The sequence below is a fragment of the Apostichopus japonicus genome, chromosome 8 (assembly GCF_037975245.1).
Source record: "Apostichopus japonicus isolate 1M-3 chromosome 8, ASM3797524v1, whole genome shotgun sequence".
Lineage (NCBI taxonomy): Eukaryota > Metazoa > Echinodermata > Holothuroidea > Aspidochirotida > Stichopodidae > Apostichopus > Apostichopus japonicus.
The window spans coordinates 37,908,274-37,920,476 of record NC_092568.1 but is presented as its reverse complement, the minus strand read 5'-3'; the positions used below and the strand labels follow the sequence as shown (position 1 = coordinate 37,920,476).

Genomic DNA, 12,203 nt, shown 5'->3' with positions numbered 1-12,203 from the left:
TTAGAGTTGTGTTGATACAGCAGAAGGATTATTCCATTGAAAGGCTGACACTTGAAGCTGAATATCTACTGCCAGCCCCCTTGGGGTCCATTTTTTCTTTCAAGAAAGTTACATGAATTAAAATTATTATAATCCACACATTTTTTTCTAATTTCAGAGTTAAATGATCTCAACTTTCTCTTTATTTATTACGAGAAACAAAGAATATGAGTTTTATCAATTTTAGGAATGAAATAGTGGCATGTTAGTCAAGAAATTGTTATTAGTTTTGAGAGAATTAAGTCCAGAATCGAGCAATTAGGCCGAAGAAGAGAAGATATTATTCCTGCGGGTATGATGTCAAACCTCTGGTTCACGTTTCATTTCAAATTTGCCCAAAGTAACACGTCTATTGGTTCGATGAATATACACACATACTCTACAGTTCCCTATCAAAAATGGACAGAGCACTAAAACCAATGGTCACAACAGAGGCTAGTTTGACAATCAAAATTAATGTTGGTCTAATGCTTCTAGACAACTTCCGAAGATTGAAATCACTGTTTCACAAAATTTGTGAGATCTTAATTCTATTACAAACAGCTGCTTCCATAAAATTAATATAAGAGAAGTTGCTGATTGTTCTTTCCTAACTTCTTTATGAATATTTGATATCATATGAACTGATGGAAAGTGCCAAATACCATGGTATAGAATATTGCAAAGAGTTCAAAATTCACAGCTTTGAGCAATGACAGATGGTAAAATTGTTTGGAAAATGACAAAAGCTCAGAGAGGTCGATACTCTCATTATTTGGCATGAAGAAATGAGAATAATGTTTTGATGTTTCAACCAGAATGTATCATTTGTAAATGAGTCATCTGGGAATTGTAGTAAAGATGGAGACAGAGATTTGCAAGAGAGAAAAAAGAATACCTACTGAAATTCTTCTGAAAGTGACCTGTATTTAAGGGGACCCTACCCTTGAAATTCTCCTTGAAATGATTACATTAGATATAACCAAGCAGTGGTATACCACAAACAATTGAAGCAAGGCATGAGATGAAATCATTCACATCATTTACATTCAAGGACTTTCAATGAATACCAAAATCCCCTGGCTGTTCACCCGTCCCCATTTAAATGTTTATTCACCTTCCTCAGTGGTTACACATATTGATGGCACTGACCCCTTGCACTGAGCCCTTGCACTGACCCCTTGCACTGACCCTTGCACTGAGCCCTTGCACTGAGCCCTTGCACTGAAACCATTGTACATTCCACATGTACACAGACTGTACCCATGGCAAATCCTGCCATTCAAATTTGTATTTCTAAATGAATCAAGAGATGTGGGAATGTGTTTTCTCATGAACAAAACTGAATTGATTTCTCTCATGTCTGGCAGACAATCTCTGGAGTATACCTCTCCTCTGAAGAGTAAACGAACGTTTAGTAAGATAAGGGAGTGCGACATGATGCTGAGGGGAAAATTAACAAGGGAGTACACCAAAGGTAGGTGCAAGATGCTCCATCTGACCTTTGACACGATATTCTCTAATCTATACAGAAACATTGAATACAAATAAAGAGTGATTCAACCGAGCAGGTTTTCCTTACCCTGGCTTGTTCTTTGCTCTCCATTTCTCTGTCTTTCCTGCCCAGCTCTGCCCTCAATTCTGCACATGCTGTGTGTAAGAGGAAACAATTCACTCGTGTTTTAAAAAAAGGATTATTTCATTTACAACTGTCACACTTCAGGGAAGTAAGGCATCAACACCTCATCTAACAAATCAATCAGAAGAATTGGGGATGATATTATTTAAACTTTCAAAAAGGAGTAAAAGTATCTTTGTAACCCCTCTTGCTATCATAATAAGCTAAACTAAGCTAAAAACAAGCTATGAGCCCATTGACACAGGCTGACATTCCGTCAAGGATGTCCATAGTATTCAAGGACAGTTTTAGTATGGAATCCACAGATTTCTAACCACCAAATTGACAACTTTAAATCTAACTCTCATCATTTCTAGACAGCGGCTGAAACATGAATCTTGAAACCGTAGCTTTGTAACTTCATAAAACTATGGTGATATGGGAAAATAACAGAATGGTTGCTATGGATGGCACCAACCACTATCAAAATTGACCTTCAGGTAATATCGATAATACCTCTAAAGTTACACCAATAATGCAAACATCCCTTTACACAGCAGTATCATGAATCCTTTACCCAGAGGCCTTATATTCATTGCAAACTTTTCATCTCGGGGGGGGGGGGGGGCCTTACAATTACTTCTCATTTTCATCACCTGGAACATTCATGAATAAATCCAAGACAGTTCAAAAATGCTTTCAAGTTCTGTTATACACTTAAACAAAACACTTACAATTGATAAGAATATGTCTCAAGGAAATCCTGACGTTTCTTTGATTATTTTTGCTAGTCTTCCGATTAAACAGGATACTACAGATATCAGCCTGTGAGTCACCCTTCAAATAAATCTTCCTTTTTGGATAAACACATCTTTTCACTTTGCAGTTAACTTAACATCCAGCAGACATTTCCTTCCTACCTTTTCCGATACTAATCTCATACAGATAAATGAATTCCGTTTCACCTCAATTCTATCTTGCTCATATTGCTTTTCATTTGTTGAAAGTTTCCCCAAAGGTAATTTCTTGATGATTCTTGAAATCTGATTCTTGAAATTATTCTGATTATTCTAATACTTGAAATAATTCTGAGGGATTCAATAAGGGTCAGACAAGACCACTCTCTCTCAATTAGTGAACAGGCTCTTCGAAGGAAGATTAACTGGGAGGGAAGGGGGAGGGAAAGGAAGGGGAGAGAAGGAGAGGGGAGGGCAGGGAAGGCGAGGGAAGAGGAGGGGGAAAGGGTCACAAAGTTTGATCAAAAGTAATCATTGTACCCTTTTTCTAGATATTCTGGCTTATTTGTTTTTGCAAAAACATTTGTCACCAGGTTAATCAAACGGCAAACCAAATACCTTGTTCTTTTTCTTCAGCCATCTTTCGTTGGACGAGGTCTTGGTTGATGACCTTTTCAATGACATCTTTGAAGTTGATATCGAAGGGGGCAATATCCGGGTTACCACCATCGTCATACTGGAGCACGATCTGTTGTAGCAGTCTGTCAATGAGTGACCAGTGGTGTTCGCTGCGTCCATTCTCTGAAAAAAATATTATGTCATATTAAATTAAGTGATATCAGTTTAAAAAAGCAATTAATGCCAATTAAAAATTACTTTCAAATGTTGTAAGGAAATAGTGAAAAGAAGTGTGGTTTACATTCGGATTATTAAGATTTTCATCCAAAGTGCTATCTATGGGTCTCTTAAAATCATTAAAAGCATTCAATCTCGACGGTCTAATCTATTTTCAAAATTATTATATAATAAATAATCATGCAATCCTGATGATGTACTTTTTGCCAAATTTCTAATGGCAGAGATCTAGCAAATGAAATAATCAAACCAAAATAAAAAGTGTCCCCTTCTTTGTTATTGATTTGCAAGATGAAAACATTAATGAAAACTAATAATCAAAACATTCATCGAAAACAATAATCACTAGATACTTTTGTTTTGGTTACAAATAAATATTCTATCAGGAATACTTGCCACATCACATTATTCCAATGGCATAGTCCGGTCACCTCACCCCCCCACCTCTTCCCCACCACCCACCAATTTGCATGAGTAGCTACTACTATATATAGAGTTCAAGATTGACAAAACCAATTCCACATGTTGAGAGTAGTTCTCCTGAGGAGTAACCAAAACAAACCTACTCTGTCAGATGTATATTTTCAGAGATGTTTAACAAAGCATATTGCTGAAACTGATGACTATTTATATAACAATCTCAAAAACAAAGACTTCTTATCATCGACTCGGTTAAACTTCAGCAGCGGTGTTAAACAACAAAATTTGGAATGTAGTCTGAGACCGATTCACAGAAATCTGACTCCGCTCAATACGTCATAAGTTGATTATACCGATGGGTTAGACCCTGCAGTGTGACAGGCTTATCAGTGCCAGTGACACATAAGAACATAAGAAGATAATTTACTAGCACATTGTAGGATATATCGCTAATAGAAGTATGACACTTCAGGTATTTCTGACTTATTTGTGGTCGGTTTGAAAGATAAGTCTTCAAATAAGTCGACATGAATCATCGTAGTATTTGATCAGATGGTATGAATGCAACCCAACATAACAAGCTAAACATCTCAAAATGCAATTTTACCCTTCTTTTTTCTTTCTTTTTTCTACATTTCCTTTTAATTTTAACTCCTATATTTTTATGTTGACATTTTATTATATGTTGGCACTACTGTATGTTTCACACAAAACAAATTAATAATAGGAAGTTGAATGGGATACAAAAACTTCATTCTTTGAAAGGTATATAACTAGCACAAATGAAAACCTTCTCTAAAACTAAAAGAATAATTTATTAAGATAATGAGCTTTGAGATGATGCTGTTCTCCAACAAAATTCATTAACGTTCAGGTAAAAAAAAAGAAAAAAAAAGGACCGAATATGATCAACAATAAACTGATTTTAAGGAACGCATCAGCAGAACCAAATGTATTTTGGTAAACAAGTCGGAGAGTTTATCTGCTCAAGAGAAGAAGACGCTAATCAGAATAACAGCCTAACCTTGACTTTCAAGTCCCTACCACCTTTATCAATCAATATATGCTTCATTAAGTCTCAGATTTTTGAGGAAGACATGGAGATGGAGAAATGGAAATCTTACTCGGCAGGAGTAGCAGATGTTGGAGGACTGAGAGGAAACTGGGATATGCTTCTGAGTGAGCGATCTTCTTCTTCAGTACGTCAAACATGCTGGTAGCGCTCTTGGCATCGATGTGGATCTGCGGCGAAGAAAGAAGCAGCGAAAGTTGGAATAAAGCGAGTCGAAATTGTAAGTCATCTTATGAACAAACATTCATTTCTAGGTGATATTTTGCCATCCCTATTCCTTCCTTCTTTTCAATATTTTTGTTGTTTTTTGGGGGGGGGAGGGGGTAGACAGTGCTGTTTATACCAAGTAATCACAATTTGTAGCATGTTTAATACAAAAATAGCTCTTCAAACAATATGGATGGGGATTGAGAAGGGAAGGGTGTTAAAAATCAGTCACTAAGGGAGGGCAGCACTAAAAATAATACCAAGAGATCTAGACACAGAAGGACAAGGGTGCGGTTGTAGTGAGGAGAAAAAGGAAGAGGAATGAAGTGAAACTTAAAGATTAAAGCTAAACTTTATAATGAATAGGATTCCATCTCACCAGGACATTAAGGTTATCAGCTTTATGTGTGTGTGTTTGGGTGGATACAAAATAAGTATTTCGTAACTCATGGCGAAACATACCAGAGTATATACCTGACACCCTAACACCATTTACACACTGAGAAATACAACATCCTACTGATACACTCCACAAAGTGCCCCACCACTGGGGAATTTTCTTTCCTTTTAATAAGCTGGGACCCTATAACTATCACTGAACTTTACAGATAGCCACTGCTTGCTTCCACAAAACAAACTTTCCTGAACTCACCATTTCGAATCTCTTTGCCATAGTCCTTTCATCTTCATTTCTAACCATCTCGAAAAAATTTAAATGCCTGTGAAAGAGAAATGAGTTGAAGAGCTCATCATCCACGGAGAGATGTGGGTGACCCTACCCGTCTTATTGTCTGATGTCGTTCGTATTTTTAACGACCAAGTTTAATTTCAAGGTCAAGTGCCGGGAGATGTATTCTTCTTTCTTGAATCAAAGCCACATCCCATCTTGGATTCATAAAATATCTATAAATATATGTTTTGTTTTTTAATTCTACTTATTATTGTTTTATTCTTCATCATGTAAAGCGCATTTGAATATATATATATGTTATAGTATTTGCGCTATATAAGGAACCATAATAATAATAATAATAATATCTATTGCTGTTGATTCCAATATTATATTCTCTCTCTGTTTCCAGCTACACCCTCTCCACTCCCTAATCACCTCCCCTGCGACCTATCCATAAACCACCCCTGTCCATCCCGCCCCCTACCCCCACAACCCTCCATATTGTCTTCTCTCAATCAATACATGATAAATACTAAGAAAGTTCTGTGTGCCATATGTAATATTTTCCGCCATTATCAATTGTTTCCCATTTTCCTCCCAAAGAGTGGCTAATACTATCAGTGCAGTTACTTTTCGTACATACAAGTCTTTTCTGACGTGTACAGTTAGCTACCACATAACTCATTCCGCATTGATTACTTCCCCAGGCAATACTTCAGCTGGTAAATAACTTTTCATTTTCCTTTCTTTGGTAAAAAACCAAAAGACAGTTTTCCCTCCATGAAAACAAACTGTGACAAGATTTGATTACGTTGTGTTCAATTTGATGAATTGAAATGGTGCGTGTCAAGGCAAAAATTGCTACAGACTGGGTGTTCAGTGTATTGCCATTGTGGCTAATGAACAGAAACATCTAATGTGGTATAAACAGTCACAACAATCACACACACTTGACACATAACGTGAGAACCTCGTCTTTCACGGCCAAAGTACTCTGCAATGGTCATACTCACAAGGATCGGTTACCTGCCAGAGAGGGGCGTTTAACCTAACAAAGTGCAACTTAATTTTGTGGTCATTTTAAATGACCATACCAGGACATTCAAAGCAACAGATATATGTACATTTGTGTGTGTTTATCTGCAACAACAACAGTGTGTGGAATCATACTACCCACCTTCACACGGAGTTCAAGATCTATGTATCTAACATTAAAAAGTTGGTTTATAGCTGCAAAACTGCATTTTAATGAAAATATAAGTTTTTGATGAATTGAAGTGCAAACCAATAAAATCAACTAGGGGTTTTGAAGCAAAATTAATGACATTTTCCTTTTTAACATTTATATCTGATCTGGAATTCCAAACAAGCCTGAATAAGTACTTCTTGCGTAAATCATTACCTGTCCAGGGTAGCATTCTCCAAACTTCTCATCTTGTCAATCACAGGCTGGAGACCAAGCATCAAAAACTCGTACCTTAAATGAATTCTAAACTCCAAGCTTTCCTAGAGTGAACAAAACAGATACATCACCACACTTCAGAGATAAAAACCTTTGAAAACATTTTCTGTTCATCTGCCGCTGCTGAAATAAATCTTCATTTACGACAACATTAACGCAACTCAATACCCCAATACCAATGAAAGGAAAATTTCTTCTTCCAGCGAAAAAACACAACATTATCGATCCCAAATGAAATTTTAACTACAGCAAGGGACATTAAATGTGTTTTTAATGTTCAAATGCCTGAATGTTCCTTCATTGTCTCATTTGTGGACAAAAAAGCCACAGGGTCACGGGGGGCCTTTAATAGCCTTCCAAGACAAATAGGATTCCCCTACCAGACCCTCCCACCTTCTGAATTTCTTAAATAAACTGCGACTGGATTTCATTGCTTCAGGCTACCACGATTGTGCTCAGATTTCGCTATGTAAACTTCACAATATAAAAGAAGCAAAGCAGTGAGAGGAAATTTCTCATGTAGATGACTTCCATGACATCAAAGATTACAGTCATTTGAATAGTCTTGCATTAAAACCGTTCTTGCAGGTTAGGGTGGGGGAGAATGGGGGGGGTTGGGGACATGGTTATATATGATTATATGATTGCCAGCTCTTCCATTTATTTAAACCCTTGAACCTACAGTGCCCATTAAATATAAAACTATGACTATGAAAGTCTATGGGAGGGCCAATTGCATGATTCCATTACGGTATGCTATGTGTCGTGAGACCAAAAAAGACTTCCATATTTGACCTTTTGCATTTTCAACATTCTACAATGTTTATACTTTTTTTTTAACTCGATTCAATCAGAAATTAAATATCAAATATCCACCCAAGCGCCACCAACAGAAATGCAAATGCAACAATGCAGTAGCACTTGTATATCCCGAGCTTGTTACAAAAATGCTGGTCAAGAGAAACTAACAGAGCAACAAGGTAACCCAGTTTCTACGATACTAGTTGGATTACAGAAGTAGGTCAAGAAATTAGGTATTAGACCTTTTATCAAGTTGAACCAATATTTTTTACCAGTCACTTAATATAGATAACCTCTTTAAAATGAAAAGTCAACAGAAAAATATAAGGAATTATTTTCCATTCAAATTTTAGTAATTAAAATAGGCTGCGTTGTTTACTTTAACTGTTATAGAATAGACTGCCAAACTGACTAAATGATTGTCCGAACTCATAAATAAGACAAAATTATCAGCATTTGGGATACAAAAGCTCTTCAAATGCAATCAAGTTTGCAACCATTTCCACCATAAAACATATAAGTTCTTCCTTAGGTTTCCTACGGGGAAAAAAATCAATTCAGCTTGATTATTGGAAAATGAAAGTAGCCACGTAAGCAAGGTCCTAATTTTCATTGACGTGAGTGGGTTGTAAGAAACAGGAAAAGGACTGAATGTTATCTACAACAGATCAATTCTTTCACCAGCAAAGCAGTCTCTCTAGAACTAACCCTATACAATCAGGGGGCAAGTTTACACAAGGTCATTGTCAAATGGAAACAAAACCCATTCATATTTCATGAATACAAAAGACTGCATTGTCCCACAGTATGCTACAAAATTCTACCTTTCAGGAAAGATTTGAAAATCTTTCAAAATTCCCTACACCCTCAGTGGTTCCTTTGTTGCACCCAAAATATAAAAATGAGCAAACAATGACTATTACTCACCAGACCCTAGTAACCTCAGAAGTTAAGGTTATCTATTTTCATACAAATTTGAAACTGTAAACCCAAAAACAAAACAGGCATACCTTTCTTTACAAAAATTCAGATAAGGAACTGCAAGTTGAGCCTACTTTCATTTCAAAGCTATCTGAAGCAGGGTCTGTCCCTCCATCCTTAACACTACAAACCATTTGTAATGAATATTTCAGAGTACAAATATTTTATTACCTTAACAGGGAAGCAGGAAACTTAATCATAATTGAGATCAAATCAAAGTAACTTCTGTCTAATCAAAGTAAAAAATCAAAATCAAATCAAATCAAGTAACAGTCTGTGTTTGTTGAGCGAAATAACCAGAAAAGCCACCAGATATTCATTATTTCTCATTTTTGTTGTTACAATGTTTCATTAGGATCAAGACTACTCACCTCTCCTGCGCCGTACTTGATAACTGCATTGATGAAAGACATTATCGCAGTCTTCAGATTCACCTCTTCCCGATACTTCCCCGTGCTGCGGTCCAAATCATTGACTAACCTCTGAAATGACAAGATTTTAAGATTGATAAAACCCTAACATTATTAACAACAACTGGTCATCAAACATTGGCAACAGTGTCACAAAGTTAGTCCTCAATCAGAAATAACAAAATTATTCATGAAGATTAATTTACACAATACTTCTTCTATATTCCGGCTTGTGTGAAAAAATAATAAAAACAAAAAAATAAGTTTTTAAAACAAACCTACGGAATCTTTAAAAAAAAAAATTTCAAGGGTGGCCGCAAACATAAAACCGACACTCCAAATAAAATCGGGTTGGTATACTTGAAAGACACAAGCTTACCTGTCCCATCACAACATTAACACTCTTGTGCTGCCATTTCTAGTGTGAACAGGTAACGTTTATAGCACAGTACATCCTTGGTGAATGACACTATGACACTATCAGCGCAATGACCCATCTCATTCTATAACACAAATAATGTAGCAAAAAAAAACTAACCTACCTACAAAATTTGTTTGACATTCATGCTACCAAATTCTTAATAAGAGGAAATGCTAACAGTTTTGTAGTTTCTCTCTTTTTTAATTCATTTTTCTTTTCTTTTTCTTTTTTGTTTCCAGACAAGAATTCGAGACTCACCTTTGATATTATAAATGCTAAATGTAATATCTGCGCTTTTTTCTATTTCCATATCTCCCTGAATGTACAATACACTCAAGAATACATGTTTCACACATAACTGCAGGAAGGAATTTTGCTTGAACCATGTTCCTAAAAGTTATTTCTTCTGGTTTGATATTTGAACAGTCAAATAGGTTCTCTAACATTGACAAATTTATTGAAAAAGATGTGAAAGATGAAACAAGTAATATAAACTAGCAATATCAAGCATGATCCAGTTTTATTGCGATACAGAATAAACCAGAACAAACTAAAAATAGAATCACATTTCTCAAGACATTTAATACCCGAGTCGAACAGTTAAATCCAGAAAATTTCCTACAGAAAGTTTCCAATTGACAGCCAAAATGAATTTTACTCTAGTAATTTTGAGCTGAATTCTCAACACTCATCTGCCCGACACTTCCCTGACTCAAATGATTACAGGGACTGTATAACAACCCAAACTTGCTAGATATGCTAACATGGCCACAATGCCTTAACATTACAACACACTTCAAGCATTACACTTACAATTACAACAAAAAAAAGATTTCCATGGTGCTCTCAGCTTTGAGAGTACCTTCTGTTTACAGATGTTATTTTCAAGTGACATATAAGCATGGCAGAGTTATAATGAATTTCACAACCAATGGAGTGATGCTTCTTAATGCTTCACTTTATTGTGACAACTCTTTAATTTCCTTTACAAAATTCAAGAAAACTTAATGTAGGTTGAAATATGCACTCTTATGTCTTTTAACATTGCTTGCTCCTACTTGAATATTGGTTACAAACAAAGTTAACAGCCATTCATACATCACAGTGGAAAATATAATGCATATTTGGTAGTCAAACTGGGCAACTTTCTGAATAAAATTAAGCATGTGGGGTCAAAAACAAAAGAACCCGCAAACAAATCTCTCAAATGACAGCTGCTGTAGTAAACAAGAATATTTTTCCATAATTACCTGAAACCGTGTCCTTTCTGAAGCATAATTCTGGTAGTGAAACATGGCATCTAAAACCTTTTTATGACCTCCGGGAACCAGACAGACACCGCCAAGGATTTCTAAAACTTGAATTTTTGTCTTGATGTTCTCCGTGGCGAGACTTTGCGAGATGATGTTGATAGCTGTGGGGTGGGCCAAAACGTTAGCCCGGCCAAGCTGTAAGGGAAGGGAGGGGGATAAGTGTGGAAGATTGTTTCAACTTCAAAAAGTTATTTTTTATAAGAATAATTTCATAGAGCAAAGTTTGTGTTCATTAATATGATACATCCTCTGCTAATGTTATCTAGTTACCTACTTGTAACTTGTTGACAATTTTGAACAGAGGTAAACAGATTTCCTAATTTCTGTTGCATTTTCTAATGCAGACTGATTATTTCTGTACCTTTCTTGCCAAAGATTTATATGTTTATGAATCCTGTACAAAAACCTCTTTATAGCCAATAGAGATAGACTTTTAATGATATTCAGCACCACTATTATCATTGAAATAACAATCTTTACGCACATCGACTGCACTAATTCCAATAAATATTCTCTTATTTCCCATCATTTCTCCCACCCCCTCCCCCCCCCCCCCCATTTAGACAAATAAATATCCAAACTTAAATATTCCTCACTTCTGCTGACATTACAACATGGCAACTGTATATATATGTTACAAGAGGAATTTAACCACCGTTAAAAACTAATCATACCTAACAAAAAGAGGGTTTTTATGTAATCACACATCCTAGACAGACATTTTATGCTCTTACATTGGAAAAAATGTAAAGGATTCATTAGGATTCAAATTCTTACTGAATTATTCATGAGGGCTTTAATGCAACCGATACATGACGTATGGATGCCACTCTCCATGGTCACAAAGTCCATTTGTTGCAAGAAGTCCAAAAGAACGGTCAGACCGTCAAGCTCAAGGAAACGAATCACAAAGCTAGAAACAAGAAAATGAATGTGAAAACCGGTATAGTATGGCACTGAAGGGTGACAGGGAAAAGATGCTAGGATCTTTCAATGGCTCCTACTGCCAGTACCCTCCCACCTCCACCCAGACCCCCATGGAGGAAACCAAGTTCCAATCTGGTTATTTACTTTATACAGGTTTGAAAAGTCAATGCACTAGAAAATATTCAGTTTTAACTGTTTCTCCTCTTCACTCCAGACAAACTGATTAAAAGTTGAGATGTCTATACCTGCATGATGACAATTATGACACATTAATAATCATGGCTTGCC

The 12,203-nt window shown here is 36.1% G+C and overlaps 1 protein-coding gene across 7 annotated transcripts in view; it reads right to left on the bottom strand.

The window, feature by feature from the left end:
* LOC139971903 (disheveled-associated activator of morphogenesis 1-like) overlaps positions 1-12,203 on the bottom strand; it is an 81,463-nt gene that overhangs the window by 21,403 nt on the left and 47,857 nt on the right. For all 7 annotated transcript variants that reach the window (XM_071978737.1, XM_071978739.1, XM_071978735.1 and 4 more), the window contains exons 6-13: positions 11,766-11,901; positions 10,926-11,123; positions 9,216-9,326; positions 7,003-7,106; positions 5,580-5,646; positions 4,773-4,890; positions 2,992-3,174; positions 1,601-1,668 (exon numbers count right to left, since the gene is read on the bottom strand). In XM_071978737.1, coding sequence (XP_071834838.1) covers positions 1,601-1,668; positions 2,992-3,174; positions 4,773-4,890; positions 5,580-5,646; positions 7,003-7,106; positions 9,216-9,326; positions 10,926-11,123; positions 11,766-11,901 — 985 coding nt within the window. The remainder of the gene's footprint in view (positions 1-1,600; positions 1,669-2,991; positions 3,175-4,772; positions 4,891-5,579; positions 5,647-7,002; positions 7,107-9,215; positions 9,327-10,925; positions 11,124-11,765; positions 11,902-12,203) is intronic.